We start from the raw sequence: 10,590 nt of genomic DNA, 5'->3' as shown, positions 1-10,590 counted from the left end.
GACACTTAACATCCGAGCCTCAGTTTTCTCATCTGAAAAATGGGAACTGCCTGCCTCCCACAATGTTGAGGACTGAATGAGCTGATATATGCGAGGCTCTTAACACAATGCCAGCACGCGGTTAGCACTCTCGAGTGTTAGCTAAATGCCTTTTCTCTGAGCGCCAGGCTCACGCCAGGCAAGCGAACTCACACAAGGATGCTGTACCTAGGCCTAAGGCCAAACAGCCCAGGAGGTGAGATTATGAGGCAAAGCACATGAGTGACATGAAAGGATGGCATGGGGGATAATCAGGGGTACCTGGGAGCCAGGGTAGAGGTTGAGGCTGATGGCTGGTGGGGAGTTAGGGGTCAGACAGGGAGAGTGGCTTGGGCCATATCCTAGACTAGGCTGAGTGGTGGTGAGATCGGCACGTGGCCATCACTGCCTTAGGCTGCCAGCATGTGCCCGTCCTGCCCTTTCTAGCCCCTCAGAGGATAGAAGCCACCAGAAAAAAAACCCTGGTGCTTGGACCTAAGGCCTAGTGTCAGCCTTTCCATTTCTGAGATATACTCTCCCTGTCAAACATTTCCCTTTCACCATCTTAATTTATCAGCAGGAAATATTAAACGTTTTAACTCCCAGCCGCCTAGTGGGGATTGGGAGCCTGGAGCAAGCCCTGTCTTCATCTCCTTCTAGCCTCTGTCTGTGGAAGATGCCTCTGGGAAGCTGGCTCCACCAGTTTCCATAGAGCCTTGGGAGGCTGCATTTCTTACCATCTTTGGCTGCTCTTGCTGGGGGATGGTTGCAGGAGCTGCTATAAATCTGAAGGCTAACTGCCAGCCTTAGGGGATTGCGGATGGCGTGAGTGGAAGTCTTCTCAATACCAAGTGGGGTTTGGGCTTCACCCTGTCATCCAGCAAAGAGCTTTATTCATGAAATTCCTTGGATTTTTCCTTTGCTGGCAGCTCTCTGGAGAGTAAAGCCGGATTGCAAGATCTGAAGGGTTGGAATGAAACTTCTTTCCTTCTTCTCATCTGTCTCTTTCTGAAGCTGACTTGGGCAGGGGAAGGGAGAGATCTGACCCCTTCCTCGGGCTGGGGTAGGCAACAGCTTGCCATGGTTTGGGGGATAGGCCAGCATGAAGAAGCAAGCAATGGCCACCCAAGCAGGTAGACATGAGCCAACTCACCACACGTCCAGGCATCCCAATGGCGCCTTTGTCCCCCTAATGAAGGATGCAGAGATAATTAGATGTGGCTGGAGGTGAGCCAGCATGTAAAGGCCCCACAGGCTAGCTATGTACCCAAGATCTGGTTTGCATGGGCAGTAGGGACAATGCCCAGGTATCATATGGATGAACTTGCCCATTTAGCCCCCAGAGACTATTTGGCAAGCAGCCACCCCTGTCTCTATCTGCACTCAGGCATGGTGCTATGGAAAGAGCACTAATGTATGAGTCTGGTCTCCAGCCTGGGCCTCAGTTTCGCTATGTGTTCCATCAGTGGTCCAAGGCCCTTCTTCCTTTAGACGTCTGTTGTCGTAATCCATTCCAGCTATAGCTAGGATGTGCCACAGCCTCGTCATGCTCAACTTCAAGACACAGAACAGGGTGAGTGGCAGCTCCCATGTGATGGGTGAACCACTTCCCTAGGTCTCTCTATGCCAGAGCTGGGGAGCAGTGCCCAGCTCCTCCCCAGGTCCTCTTCTGAGAAGGCTATGGACAGTCCTCCACGCCTCCTCCTCGTGGCCACCCTCAGCACCAACAGGAAGAACTGTGAGCCATGTGGATCCAGCCGCATCACAAGTTCCAGCTGCTCAGAGGGAACTGCTTTGTTTTGCAGCCAGGGCTTACATCTTCTCGCTCTGGAAATCTGCTTATTAAGTTTCGTTCCTCCCCCTTTTGGTAGAAAATATTTTTTTGCAATTATATGTGTACAGACATCATAAATTCTGGGGTGAGGCCTGGGGTTTGCTAGGAGCTGGAAGCATGGAAAACAACAGGGGCCAAAAATCAGATCGCGTTTGTCCTGCTGGGCAGGCGAGAGCTGGGTGTATGGGTTCCTCTCTGAAGGGTGTGGGCATCTCTGGGGGTGGTTCTGTGTCTGCTGATCCCACTGGGGCAAAAGGTCTTTGAGGGACAATTAGCATCCGAAGATTTACGTGGACGCCCCAGAGAGTAGCAATCGGCTCTGAAATTAGGCTCTGGTGACACATACCTTGTTAAGGTCAATGGTGTCTTTAATAAAACACTCAGCTTTTGCTGTGTGGCAGGGTAGCAATGTTGGTTATGAGCATGAGTCTGTTTCTTTAACCTCCCTGAGCATCCATGTCTCTCTCATGGGGCTGCTGGGAGGCTGCCATGAGACGATGTCTCTGGCAAGCTTACTTCCAGTGCCTGGCATCTGGTGAGTGTTGTATATAAATGGTGTCTACCGGTAGTAAGCCCAGCAGGCAAGTGAATTTTATAAGCATATTTGTATTTCACACGTTTTGCATTTCACAACAAGGGGCCAGCAAATCTTTCTGTGGGACACTCTCAGGTCCCTTCAGGCAGAAGCATGAGCAGGACCGTGACCTGTGGATCAGTGGCCCTTTCTGCTGAGGACACCAGATCCATTAGATGTCGGGTGTGACATCCCCACGGCCCACTCACTTTTGGGCTTTTGAATGATCTTGCAGGATGTGTGTTTTGGTTTCTTTTCATTTCTTTCTTAAAACTAATGTTCTTTGCAGTCCTGGCCATAAAATGCTCGGGTTCGGGACAGACGTGGAATGGCCAGAGACTGGAAACTATGTGCCGCAGCCTCTGCTCTGTGAATTGCCCCCAAATGCTTTTTAAAGGTGGACGTTGTCAGAAAAAACAAAGTCTGCCCACGTTCCCCCACCAGTCATCTGATTTTTTCCCTCCTTGGGTTTCATGGGACCGATTCACCCGTCCTCCTCTGCTCCAGGCATCGGACTTACCGGGAGAGTTTCCATTTTCAAGGCTAAACATTCTCCCACATGCATTTCATTAAGAAAGTCACTGCTGGACATGAATTCTAGAAGCTGTTGGATTAGTCACGAAGTTACAGAATAATTCATGTCAAAGGAGGAGTAACTGGGTAAGAGAGATGCACAGAGGGTCTGGAGTCCAATGGATGTGGCCTTCCGCTCAGGGAGAGCGGGAAGCCCGGTGCCAGCCCCGGATACTCTCCACACCTCACCTTGGCCCTCTGGCTGACTACAGCACCTTGCTTGAGCCCCTCCCTACCTGAGGGCCCATGGTATCTAGTACTCAATGCATATATGACCCAGGCTACACCCCACACAGCAATGTCTTTGAAGACTTTAAAGATGGTTCTCAGATGTGGAGCAGGGACCACAGGAAACAGTAGTATGGAATGGTGCATGGTATGGGCCTCAAAGAGGTCTACAACTGAAGCTTGGACGATCAGATAAGGCATCTTACCCCTCTGAGTGTGGGTTTCCTCATCTATAAAGTTTGCATAATGATACCTATTTCACTGAGTTGTTGAACAAATCAAATGTGTGAAGAGTGATTAGCATAGTGCCTGGAATACATAAAGTTCTCAGTAAGAGATGGCAATTAGTGTTTTTCTATTTTGATTCCAAAGACCCCATGGTTACTTGGCATAGCTTCCCTACCATTTGGAAATGGTAACTAGGGGGAAAAGAAAGTTTTTGAGTCTACTCCTATCAGAGGGCATAAGACAAAGCAGGGACAGTGGCCTTAATCTAAGCTGGCATGAAGGAAGATACCCAGTAAGCCCGTGGGCTACCTCCCCTTCCAGGCCCTCATTATAGGGCCATCTGTCTGGAAGTCCAGTCCAACATTGGAGGGACCTGCATGCTGTCATCTGCCTGCCTGGGGCCCCAGAAGGGTACCCAGGAAGTTTACCCTCAGATATGGGTTAGAGAAACTGGAGAGGGGCCTCTCACCCAGATACAGATGGAGGAAAACAGCCACCCGACCCGCCAGTCCTTGGATTGAGAAAGAGCACGTGAGAGAGATGCAGAGGAAGGAAGAAATAAAAGCTACTCACTGGGAGGCCAGGTCTTCCGGTGGGACCCTGAAATAAAGGGGAGAAAGAGTAAAGTTTACAAAGGTAAACGTATTATAATACCTGATGGTTCCACACTGCCCAACCAGCGATGTGACCTTGGACGCACTTGTGCTCTATGAGCCTGTTATTTTATGAACAAAAGGGAGAGCCTCGATCATATTCAAAGACTGCATTCAACCAAGGCTGGCAGCTGGACGTCATATATTTCTCAGTATCCCTCCAGAGAAAGAGACATCCCTACTTCCCCTTGGGCTTCAGTCTTATAGTTCCCATAATTAAGAAATTCTCCCTTAAATCTAGTGTAGGCATGGCCAACAGATGTCGGTTTGAGTGCAGACCCCAACGGATCAGTAGTGATCGAATAAAGCATTAACATTAAAAAGCTTCCTAATTGATTAGCAACGTCTGCCATGGGCATGAGGGCATGTGTGGCATGTGTGGCCACAAATTTTCTACCATTTAAATGATTCCTGCTGTTACTTGAAGCCACCCTCCATGGTTGTGTTCTCTAGGCACTGACTGTCCTTGCGCCCACAGGAACCTGGGTCTTCCAACTGGAGTACAGAGCCACCCCAGGGGTGTGCCCCTGAGACATACTCAGAGGGCAGCAGACAGGCATCGCTACCAGTCGCTGTCTCCCTGTCTCTCACCTCTGGCCCATGACATTCCTTCTTTGCAGAAGCAAAGCAAACAGGATTGGGAAGTGATCCCCACCCCCCACCCCCTCACTCCCACCTCCCCCCCACCCTGGCCAGCTCTTCATCTAAGAATATTCTCATATCCCTCCATGCGGTTTCAGTCACAGCTGGAGGATTCGGGATTCTTCTGTGCTAGGCTGAGAAGTGGGAAAGAATGCTACCTGGGGAAGCTACCTGGGCTCCTCCCTATCACTCCATGCTGGTGGTGGCCAGGCCGGCAGGAATTGTGAGGAGATTCAGATTCAACCCCCTCATTTGCTCCTGCGCCGTAGAGCCCCAAGGAGCGACAGCGCCCTCTCTGGCTGGGAACAGCTCTGGGGTGAGGTCAGCAGAAGCCAAGAGAACACTACATTCGTGGTGAGGGCAGGCCCTCCAGTCAGGCAGGGACCCAGAGCCCAGCTACTGGGTTAGCCTAGCAGCTTGGCTGTGGGGAGAGGTGTGTGGGGGAGGTCCTGGGAGTGGGGGAGGTGAGGACTCTTTTTGGCTTCGTCAGAAAAGAAGGGGAAAAACAGCCCATTTCCAGCAGGTGGTCTGTGGAAGTTTCCTATGGCAGAGTTTATTTTGGAAGATTGATGACAGGAATTGAGATCTGACATCCAAAACATGCCATGATAAATCATCCTTCTCTTTCAGGGAATGACATGATTTTCCTCTCTCTCTGTAACTCAGCAGGCAGGGAGCTGGGCAGCATCGTCAGCACAGGTTTCAATGCCCCTCTTGGGACACAGATAGAAGAATAAATAAAGTCTTATTACAGACTGGGCCGGCTGCTCTCACAGGTAGATTGAGAGAAAAAAAAAACTATGGAAATGTCTTCTCCAAGAAAGCAATGAAATGGGGCTTCTTTCAGTAACCTTGAGAAAGATCTGATGCTGAGGGCTGGGCCCTTTCAACTCCAGTCCCCAGCTGCCCCTGTGACCTCTGGGTCTTTTGTTGGGATATCAAATGCTGTCTTCGAGAAGACATGCTCCTGTTCTCTGGATCCATTACTTTGGGGGCCAGTCTCCTTGCCTGCTTCTCAGGTTCTCTGCAAATGACTTGGCTCCCAGCCCCACCCTGGGCTTTAGGGCGAGGCCAGGGACAGGAACCTGACACGCTACCTATAATTCGTGTAGTCTCTTAATCTAACCTATTGACATTGCTTTCTTAACAACAGCAACAACAACAACAACAACAACAACAACAACAACAACAATAACAACCACCACAACCTGCCCAAAGTGACTTGGCTAGAGTGGAGCTGTCCACACAGCGATGTGGACATCGCATCCTCGGGAGCAGTCTACACTTAGAGCCGCTCACTGCCCTGTTTACTGAATGGGCAGGAGACCTCTCAAGGACCAAAAGTGAGCAGAGATTATCTCTTTCTTTCTAATACCTGGTGCTTCTTTGGCTCTAGTTCTTTGGGGGACAAAGGAGCTGGGCTAACAATGGGCAAGCCAGCCTTTCAGATTGAAATTGGGACCTGCTTTGCGGGGACAGCCATTGTCTGGCCCTGGAGGGATGCAGAAGTGGGCGGAAAGCAAAACGGCAGCCCTTTTTCCCATGTCAACATTCTGGAGGGACCTTGCAGATTTTTCCAGAGGCTGTACTGCTCCCCTGGAAGACAGCACGGCCAGCTATCAGTTCTCCCACCCAGGGCCCGTTTACCAGCAGAGAGCAAAACCTTTCAGATGTGTGAGAGCAGGCTGCGGCTGGAGGTACTTACAGGAGGTCCTGAAAGAGAGAGAGAAAATGCGAGGGTCAGTGTCACTGATGCGAGGATGAGGTGGGGTGCGGGGTGGGGGAATGCCTTAGAAGAAGCGTCCAAGAATTCTTCGGCTGGTCTTCGAAGTTTGTGTTTTCCTGGCCCACTTTCACTAGTATAATCTCTTCTCCCTTTATTTCATCTCCAAATTTTCATCATTGGATGAGAAATCCAGAGGTCTGGGCCCCAGGCGCAGCCCTGCTGGGGCCCTAACTTCCCAAGGAGTCTCTTCCATGCCTCAGCTTCCCAACCCACAAAGCGGGCCCTTCGAGATGTGCCCCAACGCATGTACACAGTTGCTTTGAGGAACACAGGTCAGCGGGCATCAAGGCACATTGCAAAAGGTCAAAAGCGTAACTGAACCTAAAGAGACCATGATTATTAGCAAGCTTGTTGTCCTCTCCACGCTTCCATGAAATACAAGGAAAACAAGCAGGAAGCAGGGGCAGAAGGTTTCTCATTTGGTCCCCTGCCTGATGTATATCGGCCTGTCCTGGTTTCTATTAAGCTGTGAGTCAGGCGGTTCTGCCCTCCTGGGTCTGCTGCCCGCTAAACTTTTTCTCACCGTCCACCTCTGTGCTCCAGCCCCACCTCCCCCTCCCCCTCCCTCCCCTCTCCTCCTCCTCCCCTCCTCTCTCCTGTCTCCTAGTTATGTCCACTCACCCTCCTACCTCCCAAAGGGTTCAGCAATGGCCCTATCTCATTACTGACAATGGCCAAGAATTACAAATTCAAATACTCTGAAGAAGGGGGCAGGACGATGGGTGGGGACGGAAGGTAAAGAAAAGTAGCAACAGAAAGATGGTGAACTAGAAGGCATTTCTGCAGCACATGAGTCATGAGACCCCCAAGGCCTGTGGGATTCCCAGCTGGGCCTGGTGAGTCTGCCCAGCCCCTGGTGACCTGGCTACGTTAACACAGCTGCTACTCCTGTGGCTTCTTTTATGCTTGGCCAATAAAGACTCCTTGTGTTTCCCCCTGCTCCTCACATTCCCAAGGCCAGCTTCTTTCTCTCCACCTTCATCAGTTGGCCAGCTTTTCTGTCCTGGTTCCCATCCAGGAGGAAAAAGCCTCTTTCATGCTGGCCTCTGTCAAGCCATCATGTTAAGGGGGAACAAAATGTTTTAAATTAAAAATAATAATAATAATAATAATAAGTCAAGAGGTATAGTGACTGGGTGAGGCAGCCCCAGGGTTTTAGAAATAGCTGGAGGGAAGGAGGTTGAAGGAGGAGGGGAGCATCTGGGATCTATTAGGCTGAGGGGCAGAAGAATGTCACCCAGAATCTGAAAATATCTCCGGAGTACGGTTTGCCAGAGGGGTCAGCTGGCTAGGAAGTCTGTGCCTCCTGGCTGGGGTACGTGTTCTCTTGAGAAGCAGGCCGATGACAAAGTTTGACCCACAGTAATTTTGGGATGGTTTAGCCACATGGATGGCAGATGCCCTATACCCTCGAGGCCCGACAGGCCGTGGCTCCGAGTGCTGCAGGCTCTGGGGGAGTCCCTGGTGATGGAGCTACTCCGGTGACCACCTGCCTACTGTTGGCAGGCAGCTGACATGGGACTCGGCACTCAGCCAGGTCCCATGAGAGCCATTTGCTTGGCCCGTGACTAACTGACATAAATTCCACTGAAGATTTCAAAAGTTTTTATATCACCACCACCACCATCATCACTGCACATACCTTTATGGTCCTTACTACGTGACAGGCATGATTCTAAGTGTTTTCTGTTAGAGAGAAAATTCTATCATCCTCACCCTGCAGATGAAGAAACTAAGGCACAAAAAGGCTGAGTTACTCCGCTAAGGCCCTTCATTACAGTACCTCGCCCTACACCTCTCACGCAGAAAGCAACTCCCTCCACCCCAAATCGCTCATAGTCCCATTCTCTTTCCGCACCTCTCCCTGGCTCCTCTCTCTAGACCCAACATGCCCATCTCTCTTTTCTGGGCTCCTTTATCTGATGCAAGGGAATTTGGCTCTGTCAAGCTCTTCCAAGCTCTCATCCCCCAACCCGTCCTTACACAGACTTCAGCAAAGTTAAAGCACTTATTTGTCAGTTGATTCTGTACCTTAGGAAAAAGAAGAGAGATAGGGGAATCATAAAAATAAAAAATGATTGAATGAATGAATAAATAAATAAATAAATAAAAGACTTTTTCTATCGCATTCCCCTGCCTGCCTTCAATGATGATTCTCAAAGGTCCCCCTGGGAAATCTTTAGGCCCCTGGAAAATCTCACTGCTGCCCCTGCTTTCATCAGACCCCTAGATTTGAGAGCAGATGCTTCACCTAACAGTGCGTTCAATGCCCAGCAGTGCTAGGTGGCTGGGGAGGCGATGCCCTTGTGAAATCCAGCAGTGCCTTGATGTCACTGGTTGGTCTCCCACGTGAGCCACTTGGCTGTGCTCAGTAACATGACTGTTGACTGACCTGTCACCCTGGCTAGGCATCAAAAGATATAACAGTCCCAAGCACTGCCAAGTCCCCATCGTACAGATGGGGAAACAGAGGTCCAGGGAGGGTAGTGACCATGAAGCATCACTGCATGGGTGGATAACTGGGATAGGAGTAGAACCCAGGTCCCCGACTCCCCAGCCATAGGTCTTCCTAATGAACCACACTGTCTCTTGTGCCTGTGTGGTTGACCTTACAGAGTACAGCCCACACTGCCTCATCCTGAGGGAGGAGAACAACACTCGGACCCCACCCCATGCCTACTATAGCAGGAAGATTGTCCGAGTCCCCTGGGGGAGCAGAGAAGCCTGCAGCAGGCTTCCGGGGGAGGGTCCATAGAAGCTGCCCAGGGTGTAAAAGTTCTGCCTGAGATTTTCCTCCCTCTGCCTGAGGTCTGTCACTCATCACCTAGGTGAGGACATTGCTGTCCTCTCCAGGGTTTGGCTGTCCTCCTCCAGGTAAGCAGCAATGGCCCTCCTAAATGGACATGTAGAAACGAACTCCTAGGGAGAATCCTGGGATGGTGTTCTGAGTCATGCCTTTCTTTATCCATTTTTGTATGTTCCTTCCTTCATTCATTTATTTAATAAACATTTAATGATCGCCTACCATGTCAGTCACTGTGTTGGGCTACGTCCACACAGAGATGAATAAGGCACGGCCACTGCCCTTTGAGGGAGGAAAACTTCATTTTTTAAGCACCTAATATCCCCCAGGCCCAATGCTAAGCTCTAGTGATACAGAGATGAATAACTCATTTCCTCCCATTGAGAAGTCAACAGTTTCCTATGTTAGAAAGCTGGAGAAATTCCAGAGAACGAAAACCAACAAAAAGATTTAAGGGAGAAAGGTATACTGCAGAAGGATTCATTCACTCAATCAATCAACATTTACTGAGTACCTACTATGTGGCAGGAGTAATGCTAAGTACAGTCATTATAACAGCATAATTAATCCTTACAACAACCAGGTGAGGTTAGCATTATCCTCGTCATAGCACAGATGAGGAACCTGAGGCTTAAAGGGTAAGCAACCTGCCTAAGGTGGTCTCCCGGTCTTAAGTGGCAGCATCTGGGGTTTTTCTTTTTTCTTTTTCCAGGTTTAATTTTCATATAACAGAGGTTCGATTTAAACTAGGTCTCTCTTACCTAGAAGGCTGTGCTGTCCAGTTAGAGGTCATGAAGGACATCAGTGGTGGGAGGGGTATCTTGGCCCTTCTAATGGGGGCAGGTAAGGCCCCACACCCTTCCCCGAGGGCTTGGCCCTGCCCAGACCCTGCATCCAGTCCTGGTCCTAGATATGAAAGTAAAGAGCGAGAGGCTGCACCCAGGTCAACGTCATATGAGCTGTGATCTGACCTACTTGACCGCTGGACTGCCAGCAGCTGGGGTCCTAGCCCTGACCCACGCCTCCTGGTGCCTGCTGCCAGGCTGCCTGCAGCTGACCACCTGCCACTTGGCTCTGCCACGTGCCGACCCACCCATTCTGCCAGGACAGATGCTCTGCGTCCCAGGCTTTTCTTGGAGCTGGGGTGACTAACAGTGCCCGTCATGCCCTATTCGCTGGAACAAAGATTCTCAGCTGGGGGTGATTTTTCCCCCCAGGAGATAGTTGGCAATATCTAGAGGCATTTTTGAT

At 50.3% G+C, this 10,590-nt stretch overlaps 1 protein-coding gene across 11 annotated transcripts in view; it reads right to left on the bottom strand.

Annotated features, from left to right (window-relative positions):
- The window catches only part of COL13A1 (collagen type XIII alpha 1 chain), a 141,655-nt gene that overhangs the window by 76,797 nt on the left and 54,268 nt on the right, over nucleotides 1–10,590 (bottom strand). For 10 of the 11 annotated variants that reach the window (XM_039872000.1, XM_039872003.1, XM_039871995.1 and 7 more), the window contains exons 3-5: nucleotides 6,456–6,463; nucleotides 4,029–4,055; nucleotides 1,172–1,207 (exon numbers count right to left, since the gene is read on the bottom strand). In XM_039872000.1, the coding sequence (XP_039727934.1) occupies nucleotides 1,172–1,207; nucleotides 4,029–4,055; nucleotides 6,456–6,463 (71 nt within the window). The remainder of the gene's footprint in view (nucleotides 1–1,171; nucleotides 1,208–4,028; nucleotides 4,056–6,455; nucleotides 6,464–10,590) is intronic. The other variant, XM_039871998.1, reaches the window with a different exon arrangement.

Source organism: Pteropus medius, unplaced genomic scaffold (assembly GCF_902729225.1).
Source record: "Pteropus medius unplaced genomic scaffold, Ma_sr-lr_union100, whole genome shotgun sequence".
Lineage (NCBI taxonomy): Eukaryota > Metazoa > Chordata > Mammalia > Chiroptera > Pteropodidae > Pteropus > Pteropus medius.
This window is presented reverse-complemented; position numbering and strand designations above follow the sequence as displayed.